This window comes from Physeter macrocephalus, chromosome 8, assembly GCF_002837175.3.
Source record: "Physeter macrocephalus isolate SW-GA chromosome 8, ASM283717v5, whole genome shotgun sequence".
Taxonomy (NCBI): domain Eukaryota; kingdom Metazoa; phylum Chordata; class Mammalia; order Artiodactyla; family Physeteridae; genus Physeter; species Physeter macrocephalus.
Window position 1 is genome coordinate 149,477,461 of NC_041221.1, and position 22,067 is coordinate 149,499,527.

At 39.7% G+C, this 22,067-nt stretch overlaps 1 protein-coding gene across 1 annotated transcript; it reads right to left on the minus strand.

Annotated features, from left to right (window-relative positions):
• Positions 1-3,014: 3,014 nt before the first annotated feature.
• On the minus strand, positions 3,015-3,644 carry LOC102978714 (60S ribosomal protein L17-like). Its single transcript, XM_055086868.1, has one exon. The coding sequence runs from the start codon at positions 3,607-3,609 to the stop codon at positions 3,055-3,057; it is 555 nt and encodes a 184-aa protein (XP_054942843.1). The 5' UTR covers positions 3,610-3,644; the 3' UTR covers positions 3,015-3,054.
• Between the last annotated feature and the right edge of the window lie 18,423 nt (positions 3,645-22,067).

Consider the following 22,067-nt stretch of genomic DNA (forward strand, 5'->3'; position numbering starts at 1 on the left):
GCTGGTATCCTTTATTTGACACCTATCAGTATTCTGAACGGTTGTTGTTAGCAACTTGAAGGGCAAGATTTGTACCTTATTCCATTTTGCATTCTGAAGGTTTAGCGCAGTATTTGCAGTTAGTACCTACCACTACTACCACTAACAACAATAAATAATTGTAATATCAACAGTAATAGTTACTATGTATTTAGTGCTTACACATGTGGTGGGCATTGTGCAAGGCACTCCATATACATGATCTTATTTAGGCCTCACGAGAGGAGAAACAGAGAGATTGAGCAACATGCCTAAGGTCACACAGACCATAACTGGCAGAACCAGTATTTGACATGTAACCCAAGTCTGTATGTTTCCAAAGCCATGATCTTACCCACCATAGCATGCTGCCTTCCTCCAAAATTTCTCATCTTCTATAGATAATAAATACCTAAACCTGAAAATTCAAGAAGTAGGAAATAGAAGCATGTTATTTAGATATATGGAGGTGAGCGACAAAAGAAACAGCTAAAATAATTGAGAATGGTTCCTTCTGAGAAAGAGATGAGGTAGGAGGAGCATAGGAGAATGCTGTTTTTTCGTAATAAGTCTCAAAGAATTGTGTGACTCTGTAAATTATGTCCAAATCTAATTTTGATGAAAATTTAAACTTGAAAATAAAAGAATTATGGTATACCCATTTAAAAAAAACGGAGAAATAGGAAATGGGGTCAGACTGGGGAGACAGGACCTGTCCATTTTACACAGAGGACTGCAGACTCAGAACACTGGAAGGGAGAAATCTGGGAGCCTTTGGGTGAGGGGCAGTTCACCCTAGTTGTGGCATAGTGTATGTACCTATGCATTACCAGTGTCCAATGTAAATCTAATTAAACCACATATGTAATTTAACCTTTTTGGAAGCCACATTAAAATAAGTAAAAAGGAAATAATAAAATAATTTTAATAAAGTATTTTGTTTAAACCGATATATCCAAACTGTGATCTTTTCAATATATAATAAATATAAAAATTATTAATGAGAAAAAAGTAACTACTAATAAATCATCCTTAACACTTCCTGTTAGGCATCTTAGAAACTCTTGGTTTGGCCATCAAATTTATGGGCTTTTTTGATAGTGCTACAAAGACATTTCAAGTTGGAGATCATAGTACTGGGTGTATTCTGAAAGCAGACGTTTAGTACATGTATTTTGGGGGCCTTTTAAAAAAAGTTTAAGTGAAAAAATTTAAACTAGATTAAGAAACGGAATTGATTGGCTCATTTTACAGAAAAGTCTGGGGGAGGTCTTGTTTCAGGCCAGACTGGATCCAGGTGACTTACTCGTGACATTTCTTGCTTGATCCTTTCATCTGTTGGTTCGGCTTTACTTGCTTTTTTTCCTAGCAGGCTCTATCGCTGTGGCAGAGAACATTGCTCCAAGAGTTCTAGACTTTCGGAATCCATATGGTTTATGGTTCTAGAGGAAGGGAAATACCTTTCCTGATAATCGGGCAAAAATCCTAAGGAGGACATCACCTGACCTAGCTTGGGGCATGTACCCATCCCTGAACCCATTAGTGTGTCTAGAGAAGATGAAGCATTCTTATTGGCAAGGCCTGTGTAATGTGACCTCCCTGTGACTTGGAAGGCTGGAGAGTCTGGATGAGCCTCAGCCAAATCATGTGAGCTGAGTTAGAAGACAATGAAAAGGGAGGTGTAATTCTCCAAATGGAAGGATGATGCAGATAAATATCACAGATCTGCTCTAAAATCTCCAACTTTCTCACTGTTTTAACAAATGGTGTCCTTTCTAGTGTATTGGAAGGAGCATTGGGCTGATGTAAAGGGCATCTTGCTTCTGGTTCCTTCTCTGTTTCTGAATAGCTCTGGAGCCTTAGACAAATCATTTATGCTCTTTTGGATTTAGTTCCTGTATCGGTAAAAATGCAAAGTAGAATGATTTGATCTTTCTGAACCTTTCCAACTCTGGCATTCTGTTTCTAAGTGCTAGTGATGATTATCACGTCCTCTGAATAGCAGGAAAAGTCAGTTGCTGGTTTTACTATAGATCAGTGATTTCATACTTTCTTTTAAAAGTCTAGTTATTATCTACAGTAAATTAATGCATCCTTCTCGTTTCTGACATCTATGCATCACACCATGGAAGACATTAGATCTGCCATGGTGAGCTGTTCTATGAAAATGGTGCAAGGGATGTATTCTTAGTTTTCTGTGCATTAATAAAAAAAGTTTTTGTGTAGTTAATGTGAGCTCCACCGGGACAGCAGTCATGTCTGTCTTGTTCAATGCTGAACCTCCAGTGCGTAGCTCAGTCCTTGAGGTATAATCGATACTTAGAAAATATTTGTTGAAAGACTAAATAAAGGGTAAAAAGTAAAGATATAAAATTTCTTAAAGCTCATGCATTGTAGAACCTTCTTGAATGTAAGTGATTGTATATAACCAAAAGAAATATTTTAGATAGGAATAAAACAGTAGTAAATGACAGCAATGCGGTTGAACCCAGTCAGCACAAGTGTACAGCTCAAGAAGTTTTGTAGCTATATCATGTTGCCTTCAATGGACCTCAAAGGTTAAAGTCCAATGCTTTCTGGCCCTTATGATTGATGGTCTCCTTTCCAGTGCCCCAGACTGATTCTGCTGTTGAAAAGCAAATTAAAATGTTCTACATCTTTTGCCTTATTTCTATCTAATTTTAGCATGATTTCTTACGTAAAGTATCATTTTTTGAACTTTTGTCATTACAGTCATGTTGATCCATTCTTCAGGGAGACTTTGGGTCCTGTTATCTTCTGAGTTTATTCCAGACTTTTCTTTATGTGCAGGTTACACTGAACTATCATGGCTAGGTTGCTTCTTAAAAATAGGGCTTTTTCCACGTCACTTTCTTAATAAAGAATGAAGTTTTCAGTTCGGGTTTTTATATCCTCCACTCTTGGTCTCAATTCACCTATCAAATTTTATTTCTCACTACTCTGCCTGAGGACCTGTGATGATCCAGTCTTTTTTTTTTTTTTTTTACTTTTATTTGCATGTATTTTTTGAGGCATTTATTCCCAGGCCATAAATCTTTGTTTCTTCAATTTCTTCTGGGATATCTTTTTCTTCTGGGCAACCTCCTCTTCTGGTTTAGGCACAATCTGTTCTCTTTCAGTAAGGATCATCTCAATGTGGCAGGGAGAGCTCATGTATGGGTTGATCTGACCAGGAGCTCTGTAAGTCCTGTGCCACATCTTGGGGGCTTTGTTCACCTGGATATGCTCAATGACCAGAGAATCTACATCTAAGCCCTTAAGTTCAGCATTACTCTCTGCATTTTTGAGCATGTGCAGTAAAAATTCAGCACTCTTTTTGGGCCACCGACCCTGTGTCCAGCCCCACTGTTTGGCCTGGGCACACCTACCAACTCCACCATTGTAACGACGGAATGGCACACATTGCTTCTTTAAAATGACATCCTTCAGATACTTGGTGGCTTTTTGGATATGCATACCCTTAATGGCCTGGGCAGTTTCATGAGTGTTCTTAAAGTGAACGTGAAGATTTGAACCTCTTGACTTGCATGATTTTGTGGGGTTTTCTGGGTCAAGTGAATAGCGAACCATTTTTAGAGGTCACCTCAGGCCGCTTACTGGAAAAGTAAGAGTGGTCCAGTCATTTTAAGTATCGTCTACCATTTTTAGGTGGTTCAGTCATTTTAAGTATCATCTACCGTATACCTTGCACATATTATGAGCTCTCCGTGCCTTAAATCTACCTACCATTCCAAGGTCTATCCATCATCCAGTGTTTTGATTAAAATCCATAAAGATTTCTTAGAGTATACCTAGAAATTTTTCTGTACTTAAATTTTTATACCATTCCTGGATTGAAACCAACATTTCCTACATAGCTCTGAAGAATACTCTTCAGACTCTGGAAAAAAGTCTTCCATTGTCAAAGTGGTTTGAGAAATTTCACTGTCCATGGAAAACAATTTGGAAAATAATACTTCTTACTGTGAGTTTCTTGAAGGTAGGGATTAAGTGTGATTCATTGTTTATACTCAGTGGCTTGTATATTGCTTGTCCCATAAGCATTCAACAAATGTAGAATAAATTAATAATTGATGAAAATTTTGTCCTTCATTATGTGCTAGATTATGTTAATTTGACTTAGGTTTTGTATTTAAATCTTATTTCACCAGGGAGATAGAAATCTTCTTAAGGACAACACCATGTCTTGTAAGTTTTTATTTTTCACAATATTAAGGTAATGAATAGAAACTTGTTGTGTTGCTCTAATTTGACCCCTTGAACTACTATGTGTGTCATGTCAGTATAGTGCAGTCAGTTTTACTTTGACAGTTGGAATTTGGTATAACACCTTTGATTATATATTCCATCTTCCAGGATTCACTCTGAAGCAGCTATTCCAATATTGCATTTGGCTGAATACTTGGAGGTCCTTTTCCCTAACTTATTGGAATAAGTTTATTCATTTTATCTCTCCTCTTACAAATCTGTTTAGCTTGTACATATGTGACCAATGTGAGCAAAATGATGCACTGAATAGGTCTTTAAACCTAGCTTTGTATAAACCAGTGAATGTTTTCATACCCCTAAAAAGATTCTATAGAAAGGATTTATAAATCAGACATTAAGGTTTCTAAGGCAGAAACTCAATAATTTGAAATAATGCCAAGGCATTTGGTAGGAATTTTTGGCAGGGAGATTTCTCTAAAAACCCCTTACCACTACCCTGCCATTCCCTTAAGACTACCCTTTTTAACTGGAAGCACTTTTCTATAAGAATTCATGTATTTACATCTAGTTTTCTTAGACTTGTGTTCCTGTGGATGTGTGGTATAACTCCAGAATATGATGTAGCATATTTCAGTTTGATTTTTATAGTCTCAGATTCATTATTTGCTTGTCTTATTTATAGTACCTGGTATAATTTCAGTAAATTATTCTAATAATTATTAGATGAGTCTAAAATTATTCCAATGAGTCTAAAAACTAAAAATTAGTTTCAATAAATTGGTAAAAATTGTCATTAATTTATACTATTATATAGCCTTAGGAACACCAGGAATATCGGCATTTTCAAATAAATCAGCCAAGTAACTGTGATTATCAAAGTCTAGAGAACTAACTTACAAGACAAAAGGTTTCAGAAGACAAAATCAGTCTCTTTTCCAAGATTAACTAGGCAAGTTCTCCAGCTCTTTCTCCAGAACGGAAAGCACAGGTGTGATCTCACATACGGGCTGACCATCTTATAATAATTTCCTCTGTGAAGCTTTGTGGAGGCGTGTTTTATTACGTATGGGAAAACTTTACAGATTTCCTCTGAGTAATTCTTCTGAAAGGGCTCAGATGCAGAAACTGCAATTTTCAACCCAAAGAACAATTAAAAGTGGTACACATATATTGTACCCCAGCATGCATCAAATACTCCTTTCTTCTGCCATGGACTTCTTCCATTTACCTCTCTGGCACCACCCCCAAATTCTCCATTTTTACTTTTAACTAAATGTTCAAGCCTTTTGTAATATATTAGTGGCAATATAAACCATTAGTTGGTGCCTCACTAGGGCTTTGAGGCTGCATGCCCATTTGACAGCAGCATTTATGAATGGTTGACAACAAAAGTTCTAAGGTTAGGCTTACATTGAAAAAAAATGACACCATTAATTTTCGTCTAGGAGCTTCAGTGGTTCCATTTCCTCACATTCCATTCTCTGGGCAACCCTGCTTCACTGCAAGGGGAAGCAAACCTGGAGACAGACCAGCCTCTCTGGGAGCTCTTGCATTCTGATGACATAAAATTAGTAAGAGTAGAACCATGGACAGCAGCTATTGCCACAAAGCAATGATAGTTCATTTCATTGGCCTCCTGAGTTTCTTTCAGGTAGTGAGCAGGCATAGGACTTCACACTTACAATTGCAAGCAGTCGTGTGATAGTTTATTATTTTTTTCTTTGCGGTGTGTGTGTGTGTGTGTGTGTGTGTGTGTGTGTGAGAGGTGGAGAAAATGAGATGAACTCCAGTCTTAGTCTGTTCAGGCTGCTGTGACAGAATACTATAGACTTGTTGGCTTATAAACAACAGAAATTTACTTCTCACAGTTCTGGAAGCTGGGAAGTCCAAGATCAAGGCATTGGCAGATTTGGTATCTGGTGAGAGCTCGCTTCTTGGTTTATCGGTGGCCGTCTTCTGTCTGTGTCCTCACATGGTAGAAGGGGCAAGGGAGCTCTCTGGGGTCTCTTTAATAAGGGCACTAATCCCATATGAGGGTTCCATCCTCATGACTTAATCACCTTCCAAAGACCCCTCCTCCAAAACCCATCACGTTGGAGGTTAAGATTTCAACACATGAATTTTGGGACACACAAACCTCCAGTTCATAGCAGTATCCTTGTGCACAACAGCTGACATTGAATCCATGTGTACGTGATGATAGTGACAATATTTGAATAGAATTTTAGAATTAAAGAGTACTTAGATTTTAACATTTGTTTCTAATACGAGCTTTGTATTCAGGATACTTCAAGGTAGTGGCCAAACTCCTTCATATGGTTTAAGACGCTCTCCTGGTCTGGCCCTTATGCACCTTCCCAGAATTTATTTAATCTCTGTTTTCCTTGGATTCTATCTTCTCACCAAACTAAACTATTATTTGCTAAATCACCACCTGTTTCTTGCCTTTTCAGCCTTTGGATATATATTCCCTCTGCCAAAAACACTTTTGTGGCTAACTCCCATTCAGGAAGCCTGCCCTGAACCCTGCTGGTCCTTCTGTGGACATCCACACTCAGCCTGTATATTGCCTATTATGGAGCCTTCATCCTATTTTACCACTGTCTTGTCTACCTTCCTCACTAGACTGAAACTCCTTGAGGGCAAGAATCATGTCTTGTTCATCTCTATAGCCTTAGTGACTGGCATACACCTATCAAGTAGAACTACTTCTTGAATTAATTTGTGGGTTATGTAAGGCAGTTCTCATAACTGCTGTCTTACAGATTAAGTGAATGAAAAGTCAAAAAAAGTGAAAGGTCCTATCAATGGAGGCATACCTAGGAAACAAGTAACAGATTTAGAACATAAATTACAACAGTGGCAATACTGCTACTACTATTACTATCAATACTACTACTACTACTTATTATTATTATTATTAAAATACCATGAACCAGGGACCACACACACCTGGTTCATTAAATCCTCAGATCAACTCTTTAATGTAGGTATTCTTACTATCCACCTTTTTGTCAAGGCAGGATTTAAGTTTCAGAGCGGTTCATTAACTTAATGTCACACAGTTTGACCTTGCCTTTCATTTACTCCTTGCTGCCTCTTAGGCATTTCGAGTAAATATCCAGATCTTCTTCCACTGTACTACGTCAAGCAGCAGCCAATTATAGAAAGAAAATGATGGCAAATCAATTGGTTGCTTTGCCTGCCAGTTGTCAAACACTGCTTGGACTGATAGATTTCACTGAATTGATATATCAAGTTCAAATTAATCTTATCCAGACTGCTGTTGATTCTTTAGACTCTGATTATATCCTTTCTCACACTGTATTCTAGAATTGAAGTAACTTAACTAAATGTAACATTTCAGACATAGAATATAAGAACCCTAGGAATAGCCCCAAACTTTCATGCTAGCACCAAGGAAGATAGTTAGTTGTGTTTCTTCTCCATACACTTGGTACAAATCACTGCCAGGTACAAAATGTTGATCTGGGGGGTCTAAGTCTGATCTAGACTGGCAGTTTATATACTTGTGATGGATTTATGCTCTGATGAGTTGTAGAGAATCGGTTAGACTTGATGGACCCATCCCCCACCCCCTTCAGCTCCCCTAGCACTTAACAAGCACATTCACAGAGCCCTAAGCAAGCAGCGTTCTGGTGAGCTGATAATGTGCAGCCTCTGCCCTTGTCCCACCAGACTGGACAAGGAGCACATCCAATTCATCACTGCATGCAAAAGCTTGATGCCCTTGTTTGAGCTTAGTAAATCTGTGTTGAATAAATGAGTTGATTTGGCATTGGCAGGGCAAATCGGGCTGATAGCCCTTTCTCTTTCGACTGCATTTCTCATTTCCATTTCAGTTATGTTGGATAGTCAGTGTTTGTAACTAGTCTTCCTCCAGCCTAAAGCAACATACCTCTTTTAGATGGTCACATTTCTTATCATGGCATCTTAGATGGTGTTCTAAGACTTTAAATGGAGTGCCATTTCTTAAAGATGTCCCAACTGTCTTATACAATCATCACTAGTTTAGCATGACACCTTCTTCAATATTACCAGGTGCACTGCTTTATGCACAAGCTCTGTTTTGTTTTGTTTTTAAGTTTTGTTGAGGTATAATTGACATACAATAATCTGTACATATATAAAGCATACAATTTAATAAGTTTTGACATGTATATACATACAAAACTGTGAGACTGTCATCACAATCAAGCTAGTGAACAAATCACTCACCCCCAAAATATCCTTGTTCCCTTTATAATCTCTCCCTACCCCTTTCCCCATCACTAGGCAATGACTGATCTGCTTCCTGTCATTATAATTATTATGCATTTTCTTGAGTTTATATAAATGAAATCACAACAGATGTATTCCTTTGTCTTACATCACTCAGCATAATTATTTTGGGGTTCATTTGTATAATTGTGTAAGTCCATAGTTAATTCATTTTATTGCTGGGTAGTATTGTATTTTATAGGTATACCACAATTTGTTTAGCCATTCATTTGTTGACTGAGATTTGGTTTGTTTCTAGTTTTGGGGTATTATGAATAGAGCTGCTGTGAATATGCGTATATAGGCTTTCATTTATTTTGGATAAGCACCTAGGAGTGGAATTTCTGGATCATATGCTAGGTGTTATGGGTTGAATTATGTCCCCTGAAAAAGATATGTTGATGTTCTAACCCCCTGTACCTCAGAATGTGACCTTACTTGGAGACAGAGTCTTTATACAGGTAATCGAGTTAAAATGAGGTCATTAGGGGGGCCTTCATCTAATATAACTGTTGTCCTTATAAAAATGGGAAAATTTGGGCATAGAGATATGCACAAAGGAAGGATGCCATGTAAAGATGAAGGCAAAGGTAGGGGTGATGTTTCTACAGGCCAAGGAATGCCAAAGACTGCCAGCAAACCACCAGAAGCTAGGAGAAAGGCATGGGACAGATTCTCCCTCACAGCCCTCAGAAGAAACCAACACTGCCTTGATCTTGAACTTCTATCCAAAATTATGAGACAATAAATTTCTGTTCTTTAAGACACCCAATTTGGGGTACTTTGTTATGGCAACCATAACAATCTAATACAGTATGTTTGTTTAAATTTTTAAGGAACTGCCCAATTGTGTTCCAAAGCGACTATACCATTTTATATTCCCAGCAGCAGTGTTTAAGAGTTCTAATTCTGGGCTTCCCTGGTGGCGCAGTGGTTGAGAGTCCATCTGCCGATACAGGGGACACGGATTCGTGCCCTGGTCCGGGAGGATCCCACATGCCGCGGAGTGGCTGGGCCCATGAGCCATGGCCGCTGAGCCTGCACGTCCGGAGCCTGTGCTCCGCAATGGGAGAGGCCACAGCAGTGAGAGCCCCGCATACTGCAAAAAAAAAAAAAAGAGTTCTAATTCTTCCATGTGCTCACCAACACTTGGTATGGTCGGTTTCTAAGTTTAGCCATTCTAATAGGTATATAGTGATATTTAATTGGGGTTTTAATTTGCATTTCCCTAATAACTAATGATGTTGAGAATTTTTTTCACGAGCTTATTGCTATCTATATATCTTCTTTGATAAAATATTTGTTCAAATCCATTACCAATTATAATTGGGCTGTTTTCATACCATTGCCTTTGAGAGCTCTTTTTATTTTCTACATGCAAGTCCTTTATCAGATATGTGATTTCAAAGTATTTTCTCTTTATTTCTTATCCTTTCATAGCATTTGAAGAACAGAGGTTTTTTATTTTGATTACATCAGTTTTCAATTTATTCATTTTTAGGTCCTGACTTTAGTGCCTTAACTAAACATCTTTGCCTAAACCAAGGTCACAAACACTTTCACCTAAATTTTCTTCCAGATGTTTTCTAGAACCTAGAAGTTGAATTTTTAGGTTACATTTGAGTATGAATTCATTTTGAATTAATTTTTATATGTGGTGTGAGGTATAAATTGAGTTTCCTTCTCATTTCTTTTTGCTTATTGATATCTAATTGTTCCAACGCCATTTGTTGAAAAAATTACTTTTATTCAGTTGAATTGTCTTTGGACCTTTGTCAAAAATCAGTAGACCATATATACTTGGGTCTATTTCTTTACTCTCTGCTCTGTTCCACTGGTTTGTCTATCCCTATGCAAATACATCACTTGATTACTATAGCTCAGTGGCTTTGAATTTGGGGTGATTTTGTTCCCCAGAGGCATTTGGCAATGTCTGGAAACACTGTTGCTTGTCATAATGGGGGTGGGATACTGCTTGTATATAATTGGTAGAAGTCAGGAATATTGCTCAACATACACAGAATAGCCCCCCTGCAACAAAAAAATTATTCAACCCAAGTTGTTTGGGCTACTTTAGGTCCTTTGCATCTGCATATAAATTATGGAATCAGGTTATTAGTTTCCCTAAAAGTCCTGCTGAGGTTTTGTTTGAGATTGAGTTAAATCTATATGTAGCAAATGGAAAAGAATCAATACCTTAATAATATTGAGTGTTTCCATTCATAAACACTGTATATCTCTCCATTTATTAGCTTCTAAATTTCTCTTAGCAAGGTTTTGTAGCTTTTCAGTGTATAAGTCTTGCATATCTTTTATCAAATTTATCCCTAAGTAGTTAGCATTCTTTTGCTGCTATTGTAAATGGTATTGTTTTTTAATGAATAAAGTTTTAAAGAAGAGACATCTACATTTTCCATGAGGTTGGAAGGCTAATTCACTCATAACCTGCTCAACTGGGTCTTGTAATTTCAGGCCCCAGTATAACTATTAGGATTCATGGGATTCCAAGTGGTAGTGACCAAAGTTCCTTCAGACTAAGAGAAAGATGATACCTCACTGAACAAAAGGAAGAGCTGCAGATCAGAACCTGGAGCTCAGGACATGTTGGCATTTAGATTCACTCTCCCTTAGCTTCTCAAATTTTCTCCAAGGCATCTCCAAGTCTTCTCAAACTTTCTCCAAGCTTCATTTCCTCATGATCTTCCATGTTGAGGGATATGGCACCTTGCAGCTCCAGGGCTGTATCCTGGCAGCCTCATGAATAGAGAGAAAAAGAGATTTTTCTTGGCCAGCCCCTTTAGATGATTCCTGGAAAGTGCCCTGATATTGACTAGGGTCACATATCTAACCCTGGACCAAAGACTGGCCAAGGCATTGCAGTATAATGATAGGCCTCATCGGGATTATATTCCATCAGAGTTTTAGGGTCCCTTGCTCGAACAAGATGGTGTGAAGGGAACTGGAATGGAAGTCCTGGGCAAAAACAGAGCCACCACGACCAGAAACATAATCTCCCCATATCTAAGTATGCTCAAGAATTCAAAAGAAAAGCACTATCATGTGTCATTATTCTCTACTGGAAATGGTGTCATTCATTAACAGATGTTCATGTTGAAGTTTTTAATGTTTCTATATGCATCATTTTTGCCTTCATGAATTGAGGGCCTGTTTGGGAAGTGCATCTTCATTTCCATGTCTTTTCTTCCCTTCCTTCATCCAGACAGTCCACATTTTATTGAACCCCTCTGGTTTCCAAACTCAGAATAACTAAAATTTAGTTAGGAGGATCATATCCAAAGAGGATAAAGACGAGTTAACGCAAGAAAGCAGCCATTAGAGTAGGGAGAAGTTGTGAGAGAGTCCTCTTTTGGTTTATCATCACTACTAATCCTGAAAAGTATATTTAACTTCTCTAAGCCTCAGGTTTCCCTTCTTCCTGCCATTTGGGAATTTTTTTCTCTGGATGACATTGTCTTTTTATGTTTCAAGTTAAAAACAGAACTAAATTTTGGTGCTGGCATTAGATGCCAGCTCTCCCTTTTCTCCCTTCCCCAGTGCCATCGAATTAACTTTAGGTTAGAAAAATCTCTAGGGATGGATCAAGGAGGTGTTTTCTGACAAGCCCAGCTTTTACAGCCTTGAGCAAGCCTAGGAGAGCTAGGGTGTGGGAGTTTTGCTTCTAGTCCTTGTGGGAATAACTATTTCTATATTTACATAAGGGATTCGGGCTGCCATTCTGTGTGTCCTCAGCTGAAGAATTGTTCCTAGAATGCTGATTAAGGTGAATAAAAAATTCTTTTTTAGAGAAGAAGGAACAAGTATCTGTTATCTATATTCTCCTTCCATCTTTTTCTACTCTCATACCCTCTCCAGGTCCTAATAGCAAAGGTGAAAAAGAAGAAGAAAATTAGAGAACAACCATCATCGCTATATATGAAGGATGTAGCATGTGCCAGATCTAACCTGAGGATTTCACCTTGTTGCTTCACTTAATCCTCACAATAAATATATGATGTGATATCATCTCCATTTTCCAGGTGAGGAAAACTAAGGTTTAAAGAGATTACATAACTTGTCTTGGTTACGTAAGTAGTTATTACTGGAGCTAGCATTTGAACTTAGATCTGGCTCACCTCTTAACCTCTATGACATCCTGCATCTCATTGTATCTCAGTGAAGGAAGGGTTTTTAGAGATCCTGTAACATTACCGTAATCATGGAGAGAAGAACAGACAATTAAATTGTCTGGTTTGCCTTTAGTTGAATAAGTTAATTCTAATGGTGAGAAAATTGAAGCAAAAAAAAAATCCCTAGATAATATGTGAAAAAATGAGGATTCCTGGGCTTCACTCCCTGGAGATTTAGATTCTGAAGGTCCTGGGGCAGGAGAAGGAGTTAGATACACAGACATGTGGACATGTGTTTACTCTTTAATGCTCCTGATACAGATACAGGTAATCACTGGATTATGCCTTCAGGAAAGCTGGATTGGCTTGTCCCAGTTATGTGGTCATTGTTCTGAATTCATTCTCTGTTGGGCCAGATTTGCATTCATTTTGCCTTAAAAGACTGTGTGTATGTGTGTGCCTAAGGAGAAGGGATGGAAAAAGAAGGAAAACCATGGAAAGATAATTAGGTCATCAGGAGAAAGGAATGTCTTACTGGGGTAGACTGAGGAATCAGCCATATATTTTTTCTTTTAGCCCAAGAGCTGTATTCACCATGCATCCTAGGTGTGCATGGCTTCTTGCTTCAATGAGTCTCAAAGGTGCTGTCCAGATCTGGTCATTTCTGGGCCATAGACTGCAATTCAACTTTACCCAGCCCTCTTAAAATTATTGCTTTTGACCCCGAGGAGATAAAATAACGGAGCCATGCAAAGTCATTACCACTCTAGCCAAAAAGTGGCACAAGACACCTTTCTAATGGGACATCAGGAGTCCTGATGCACAGGAAGCTTTCATGCTTCTCTGTCTCTCTTGCAGAAACCATTGGAGCTGCCTCACCTCCCTTCTTCCATTCTTCATAGAGAACCGCAGTGCTCTTTTCATAAATGTGGAACAAATAAAACCTCTCTGTGTTAGAGTCGTCATCTAGAATGTAAGCTCCAGGAAGATGGGGATTTGATGGGGCTTTTTTGTGCTGATGTATTCTCGGTGCCTAGAATGGTACCTGACCCAGGGTAGATGTTCAGTCAACTACTGACTGATTGACAGAATAAACGTATGAATAAACTCTTCAATGGCTTCTGTCACAGGTAGAGTAAAATCCACCTTCCTTAAGATGGCTTTTAAGGCCCTTCCTACCCTTCATCTTAAGCTTGCTCTCCCTCTCTTGCCATGGTCCAGACTTCTCTCATTTCTTTGAGTCCATCAACAGCCTTCCTGCCTCTGGGCTTCTCTTCTGCTCTTCCTTCTGTCTGGAATTCCCTGCTCGTCACCCTTATCTAAAAGGCACCTTCTCTTCCTTCAAGTCTCAGGTTAATTATCATTTCCTTGGAGAGGTGTTCCTTGCCTTCTCTCTTCCATCTAAATTAGGTTCTCCTATTTTCCTTCAGAGCATTTTTTCTTCTTCTTCTTTTCTGGCCCTGAACACAACTTGTCCTTATTTCACTTTTCACTAGGTCATTGTCCATCTCTCCTACTGGACAATAGGCTCTCTGAGGGAAAAACCGTGTCTATTTATCTCTCTTCTGTATACTCAGGGCCTGGCAGAGGGTCAGGCACAGAGAAGACCCTGAATAAATAAATATTTGCTGAGTGAACAGACGCATTTTAGCTGCAGAAAACTTCAACTAAAATAATTGAAGTCACAGCTAGGAATACTGGCGTCCTGCTTTCGTGAGAATGAAGCCAAACCCTGGCTAACCCAGATTTGCTAAAGGGAAAAGGGTGAGCCTGTCATTGTGTGAGGATGTCAGAAATGATGGAATTGGTGCAGACATGACAACTGACCGGTCCTGCTGGTAATTAGTAGCCTCAGGCTAACTTGTAGCAAGAGTGGGCAGGAAACAACACGTAACCACCCAATTAAAAGGCAGTGCGAGTTTAAATTTAGAAGCCATCTGTGGCCATGCCATGGAAACCATGCTGAGGAGGACAGTCGGGTGTAAAGCTCTTGCTCCAAGGGCTGTTCGTGCATGACAGAGAGATAATTAAAGACACTGTGAATCTGCACATTTTGAAATTATGCCCAGTGGCTCTCTTGTCCTGAGCAGATGAGAACACCATGAATTAGGGTCTGGGCCACTGCATAGGAGATTCCAGGTCAGAAAGTATTTAAACCCCTCCTGTTTGAAGGGAGAAATACATTTTTTATTGATGCCATCAGGTAAGATGCATGGAATGCATTCCTACTCTGAGCTGGGAATTGGGGGATCTCTGTTCATGAACCCCCTCATCCACTGAAAGTCTTCATGACCTTGGGCAAGACCCTCGGCCTCTTTGGGAATCACTTTTATACATTGAGAGAGTTAGTATTCTTTTGATTAGAAGTGATGAGGAATTTTGACTGTTTTTTAGGTGAAAAGGGTCTTAATTGGCTCCTATAACTAGGTACTGATGGCAGAATGTGCTTTCAGCCTAGTTGGACGCAGGAGTGTAAACAATTGACCAGGACACGATTTCTCCTTCCGGTCTCTTAGCCCATTTTCTCTCTTGCCTCTGTTCTCATACCAGCTTTCCCCTGGTGATGAGGTGGCTGTAGCAGCTCTGGCCTGTACCTTTTCAGCTAGTCTCTTCTCCATGAATTCTACACCCACCCTGAAATTCACTCTTTTTGGACCAATGGTCACTGTGGCTGATCTCTACTCATGTCAGCAGGAAAGTCTTCTACCCCTCCCTAGAAGACGCTGAAGTCCCTTGGATTTTGGACCCTGGTTTTTCACAGCCATGACAGCATGCCCCAGGAGATCAGCTGCCCCTGGTATACTTGAAACTCTTTAGTCAAGATCCAGAGATAAGGGGGTCCACAGTCAAATAGGGTATATCCAAATGGGGCTCATTGCATTTCTTCTCAGGCGTCACTGAGTTCTGACAGCAGGTGTTGTTGCTGATTTCCACCATGTTACGCAAGATGGATGAAATTCACATGGCAACGTGGTAGAGTGGTTCAGAGGGCACACTCTGGTGTTGGGCAGACCTGGGTTCAACTTTTGACTGCCTCCCTTAGTAGCTATAAATCCCCAGACAAATCGCTTAATGTCTCCCAGCTCTGTTTTTCTATCTGGTAAAACAAACAAACAAACAAACAAACAACACCCCACTTAACTGTGTCGCTATGAGGGTAAGATTAAGTGACATAATTTGCAAAGTGTGCTTTACACACATAAACACATACAATAATAATGAAATGTTATTTATGTATGTGTGTATAAAACCTAGAGTTTTGCAAGACTCCTGGTCAGGGACTTTGCATAAGTCTGCATCTTTCTCTTGTATTCAAGAAAACCTATCAGGATGCAGAGTTACAGAGATAACCGTGAACGTGCTGTCTTAAACAAATTTTTGTCTCTTTGTGTTAGTTACAGTTTTGTGGTGGCATTCCCCTAGCTGGACTGTTTCATGTCAGTGTGTCATGGCAGCACCTTTATTTAATGTTTCTTCTGTAGTCTGACATCATCATCCCCACCAGACTGTAAACTGTATACTGGACCAGGACCATGCTTTTTCATCTACCAGTGAATGTCTGGTGTCTTGCCCTGACTATTGAATTCATGATTGATCTCCAAGTATATTATTAAAATTTCCCTTAGGGCAAGGACCATATAAAATATCTCATAGTTAACGTCAGGCCCCCCAATATAATGAAAGAGCTATTATTTACTGAAACAAAGTAGGCACTCACTAAATAATTGTTGTGTAATTTATGTCTTTATTTCAGTCTTTCTGTCAATTCTGTTTTATTCTACTAATACTTTTAGATGCTCATATACAAATGTGGGATGGCTATAGCTCCTCTCTTTGTCACATTAGTTATCAGAAGAGTGCTCTCAGAGCCCTAACTTCTATACTGTCTATGAGTACCCCACCAGCAGGAGAGTGTGTATAGCCAAAGGTTTGTGGATTCTCTCAGTTACTGCTTTGAGAACTCCTATGTACTCTTTCCTTGTGTTACTCCCAACAATATACAGAAGAAAATGATCTTACAGTTGTAATACTGGCTTACAGCTTTTTTTTTTAAAGATTTTTTTTGATGTGGACCACTTTTAAAGTCTCTATTGAATTTGTTACAGTATTGCTTCTGTTTTACGTTTTAGTTTTTGGTCATGAGGCATGTGGGATCTTAGCTGCCCGATCAGGGATCGATCCCGCACTCCCTGCATTGACAGGTGAAGTCTTAACCACTGGACTGCCAGAGAAGTCCCTGGCTTATAGCTTTAAAACCTCTTTCATATGCGTTGTATCTTTTCTCAAGGTTTTTTGCCTTGGTATATGAGAGATGCTCTTGCTTTGGTAAGTCTAATGTCTGATTAGATTATGTCATTTATCATCTAGCAAGAAACAGTCCAGTTAATAATACCTATTTCATTTTCTAAGCAAGTCATGAAGTAATTGTGAGAGCTAAAGACATTTATGAGTAGCTTGAATGGACATTCCTCTCCTTTTCCTAAAAGTCTGAAAATTTCCTGTTTGTTTCTAGGGGACTTTGCTACTGGATGTGCTGCTTGCATCTTCTTTAATTCTCCCTTCCACAAAGTGAAATGAAATCTCTCTCTCTAGCAAATTTTATATACTAAAAATGCATGACTTTTGTAGTCAGAAGAATCCCCGTGAGTAAACAAACATATTTACTGATGCTTGCATGGGTGGGGGCGTTTTGTGTCTGCCTGTCCAGCATTCTTTCCTTTGGGGAATGACCGTGTTCACAGCTCCTTGCAGTTCTACCAAGGCTGCTGAACATGGTCCCTGACCCTGGACCAGGGTAGGTGTGGGCAGTGGGTTGTGGACAGCCAGTGGGCCAGCGCTGGTCACTCAGATTCTTTCTCCTGGGGATTGGAAACTTTGAGTAGCCCCTCTGCAAGAGTTCTTCAGTTGGCTCTTCCTTCAAATCTATGAGTTACCGCAGATCCTCTGGTTAAATTCCACTTCCTCCCTTAAGTTTAGTCAGGGTTAATTCCTATATATGGCACACAAAGAACTCTAACTGATACAATTGGTACTCTGAAATCTAAGCTGAAGTATGATGCCTGCTAGTCATTCCCTACTTCCCCAGAAGCTTCTATTTTGATCCTAATATATTTCTAAATGGAAATATTTTGGTGGCAAGAGAGAAGACATTTCTGATTAGCGTTGTTATTGAGGCACTTCATGTTGAATCACAATATTCAGCTGACTCTAGTCTAGACGGATCCTGGGAGCAACTAGGACTTGTGACCAATAATTGACTAGTGAGTGTCAGAGATGACCAATCTCTTGATCTCTGTATTCTGAGGTCATGTCTGTAGTTACATCGCTGCTGAGACTGTATCTGTGGTCTTTTTATTTATTTTTTTTTAATTGAAAAGAAAATGGGATCCCCCACCCCACCCCACCCCCAGGATGATGATAAGTCAGGCAAACTTGAGACAGAGTTATGGTCCATGTGATGTTCTGAAATTCCTCTAGTCTTAGATGCTATGAATGACTCCAGGTAACAAGGCTCAGTTACGAAAATCACCCAGCAGGATACAATGTTTGAGGAACTACGAGAGAGAAAGTGTTTTCTAAATATAGATGATGTGTTGGTAGAAGCCAGTAGTGGAGCCTTTTGCCTCCTGACTTCTTGGCTGGGGTTCCCCACCATCCCAGATTGCCTCTCTAAACAGGCTCAGGACCTCTCTATATCTGACTCTAAGCTGGCTCTAAGTTTAGCAACTTTTAATGGAATTGATGGAAAGGAAAACCAGTTAAATCAGAATTTTGGCTGTGCTGGCATGCCAGCCTGCCATATTTTCATAGGCACCCAAATTACAAGTTTATTTATGTCCCCAATTTGCTATAAATGAAATTAACAACAGGCCATTTGGGGACCTGGAGAACCACAGATGCCAATAGAAGCAGCCACATCTTTCACATTTTATGCTTATTTGAGTCACTGAGTGTGGGGACTAATAAAGAAGAAACTGTAGGTTGATTTTCTGTCATCATCATCATCATTTTTGTGAATATAATTGCTATTAATCAAAGCTTGAGAGATTTCAAACATAAAAAATAATCTGAAATATCATCATGCTCTGTAGGGCAATGCCCTTCCCATTCTCCATACTCCTTCTCTAAGGAACAGATTTGGAAACCCAACCTCACTTCTGAATAAGAATAAATTATAAAACTGTAGAAGGAAATACTATTCCTTTTGGCCTTGATGGCTTTGGGGTCTTCTCTTCCCATTGCGTAAACCAAGTTCAAATAAGAGACCGCGTCTCTAGTCACAAGATACTTAAGTGGGGAGTAGTTATAGCAAATGGTGGGGGAGGGTGGAATTGATAACAGGCCCGAATGATTGAGATGTTTTCCATTACAATGTTGTTGACAATAGTCCTGGAACTGTTTTTTTCTTTTAATTTTTGCTTTCATTGCTGGAAACTGGATTGAAGCTCCTCTTTGAAGCTTGTTAGAGTTATAAGAAGGCGTGATCCCAAAAGTGGGAGCCCGACTCTGCTCATTAACCTCTTCTTTTACCCTAGGGAAGTCACCCTTCCTCTCAGGCCCTAGTTTTTTCTTCTCAAAAATGGAGGTGTAATAAAACTCCAAGATACCTTTCAACCTGAGAATGCTTGGATTCTGTGAATTGCTTTTGGAACCAGTTTACAGGCACAAACTAAAAAATGTGAGCATAACTTTGGACCGGTGATATGGTGGATTCATAGTGATAGTTTGCAGACTTTAGTGTGCTTGAACCTCATCTGAGGTGCTTGAGAAAAAAGTAGAATTCAGGGTTCCGTCTCTGGAGATTCTAATTTGGTAGATCTATGGCCAAAATCTTTCCTTAAACAGACCCTTTTGGGGGGGGGGTCTCTTTTGTGTGTGCGCATGCATGTGTTTCAAATGAGGGGGAGCAGGGTGAGAATATGATACTTACAAGGTAAACATAATTTGATAAAAATTCCCTTTTCCATAATTCTTTTTTCCTTGGTTTTTTTTTTTTTTTTTTTTTTTTTTTTGATTAAACTTAGCTACCTGATCCTCAGGAAAAGACCTGGGAACTACATTAAGCAGATGTTCCTTGACCTGTGTAGGCTCAGAGGAGGCAGAGCAATTGCTGACACAATAAAGGAGAGAAATGCCAAATGTTGCCAAAGGGTCCTGAGCCTCTGAAGAGGACAGATTAGAGTCAGAAGACTTAACTTTCATTCCTAGCACTGCTATTTACTTACTGTGGCCTTGGACAACTGGTTGGAAGCCCTCTGAAGCACTCTTCTTATTTACTAATTGGGCTAAGCTCTGTGACACACCCGGATATCCCCTGAGGGCTCAATGATTTACTCTGTCAACTTCTGGAAGTGCTCCTAGAAAATGCCCTCAGCTTGGAGCCCTCTCTGGAGATGGCCTCAGCTGAGGAAAACCTCAGGCTTGTCTAAAGCCTGCCTTTTTCTAGGGCAGCCTCCAATAATGACGCATCACTGTGGTGGTGTAAAGGCCCAGCCTCCTCACCCCAGTGAGTGACAATTCTCAAGAGCCAGTGTGGTCCAGAGCTCTCTGTGGGACTGAGAGAGACCTTTGTGGGGACTAGTCAGTCAACTTCTACCTCTACCCATCCTGCTTCCTTTTCGTCCCTTGCACAGGTGTTGATTATGAGAGGGCTCCCCAATAAAGGCCTTGCATGCTAATCTCTGTCCCAGAAAACCCAGTCTGGAAGAGCAGTAGTAATAGTACCAGCCATGATAATAGCAGTGACCGTGTATTGCATGCTTACTGTAGACCACACAAAATGCCAAGTCTTGTACAAACATTATCCTGCTTTCTCTTCAACACTGTCCTATAAGGTGTGAATTCCCATCTCATTTTACAGATGCGGAATAGCTTTATGAACTTAAAAGAAAACGAAATGTGTAAACGTGCTTTGAATACAAAGTAGTATTACTTCTATTTATAAATTTCAACTGAAAAGAGTCTTTTAAGGCTCTCCAGTGGTCGTCTCCAGATGAAAGCCTTCTAACTGGTTCTCAGTGGGAGAGAATGACAGCTCTCCTCCCTTGTCCTCTGTCACCTGCCCCATTCATCCAACTCAAAGGGAACCCAAGAGGCCTAGTCAGTCCTAGCCTCCCAGTGGCTCTTTAAAAATGCTCTGTAGGCTGTGATATCCCTATCTTTCCTTCTATAGTGTGCCTTGCACATAGTTCTGGTGGTACTTTTTCAAATCCAGGAAATCCCTTTGCATAGGAAGAAAAACAGCACCGACTTTCTGTCTCTGTATCCCCAGGATTTAAAGTTATACATCACAACACATTTATTCACCCTCCCCATTGCACACTTTTCTGGCCTCTCCCATGTCTGAGAAAATGTGCCTAGCCCAAGGGATGACTAAGGAGAAGTCCTTATTCTCAAGAGACTTAGCTTTCATACCTGTAGGTCCTGTCCCAGACTTTGGGGGCAAAGTGAATTCCAGATCCTGAGTTGGGCGCTAGTGGTTTAGGCTGCACTGAATTCCTCGTGTACTGAGCCTTCATGCCCCAATTCCATCAATGCATCCAGGGGTGGCAACAAGTTTCCCTTTCACCTATGGCCTACAGCTTGAAGCTCTTTACATTTGAAAAGACTAACCTACCTCTGGAGAGACAGAGAACCCCAAGCTTAAGTTAAACCTACTTCTCGACTGAGAATACCTGTCTTGGTTTTGGCTTAAACCCATATTAAGGTTTTCTACCATTTTCCACCACATTCAGTCACATTCACCCTAAGAAAGTAGGACTCTTTGTTAAAAATAATTTTGTAAAATTCTTTTCAAATAAACCAGTAGGCTCTCTGCCAATAACTGTTTATTTCTTAGAGACTCAATTGCACTCTCAACAAAACACTCATCCCTTTCTGTCAATATTCCCTTCATTGCACACAGATAATGTTTATTGTAGCGACCTCAGGGACCATACCAGCATCAGTTTCTTTCATGGGGTTACCTGTAGCCAAGACAAATAGCAGGAGTTTAGAACATCATCCCCCAGAGCTCTGGGAGAGTCCATCTTTATCGTGTTTATTGGCAAGTAGGTGTGGGAGCACTGGGGTTTCCTGCCTTCCTGCAGCCCCACGATAAAGTTGCACAATATAGGCAACATTTGCTGACTCAGCTCTGAGCTCGAGGTCAGTAAGGTCAGGTGATTCCAGCAGAGATTAGTCTGTGCTGTGTGCAGAGAAGTTACTATTTTGGGGACAAGAGAAGCCTGGGAAAGTTTGGATACTGGATTTTGCAATTATATAAGAGATATGTAAAGATGTGAGGATTTAAGAAAAAACTATCATAGGAATCCCTTTCACTTGAAAATTCATTTATCCATTCAACAAATATTTATTCAGCCCAGTATATGTTCCAAACACTGTTCAAGGCATAGATAGAAAGCAATGGAT

What these genes read in the sequence shown, in the direction of transcription:
- LOC102978714 (XM_055086868.1), bottom strand. Translation starts at nt 3,609, where the DNA reads ATGGTTCGCTATTCACTTGACCCAGAAAACCCCACAAAATCATGCAAG.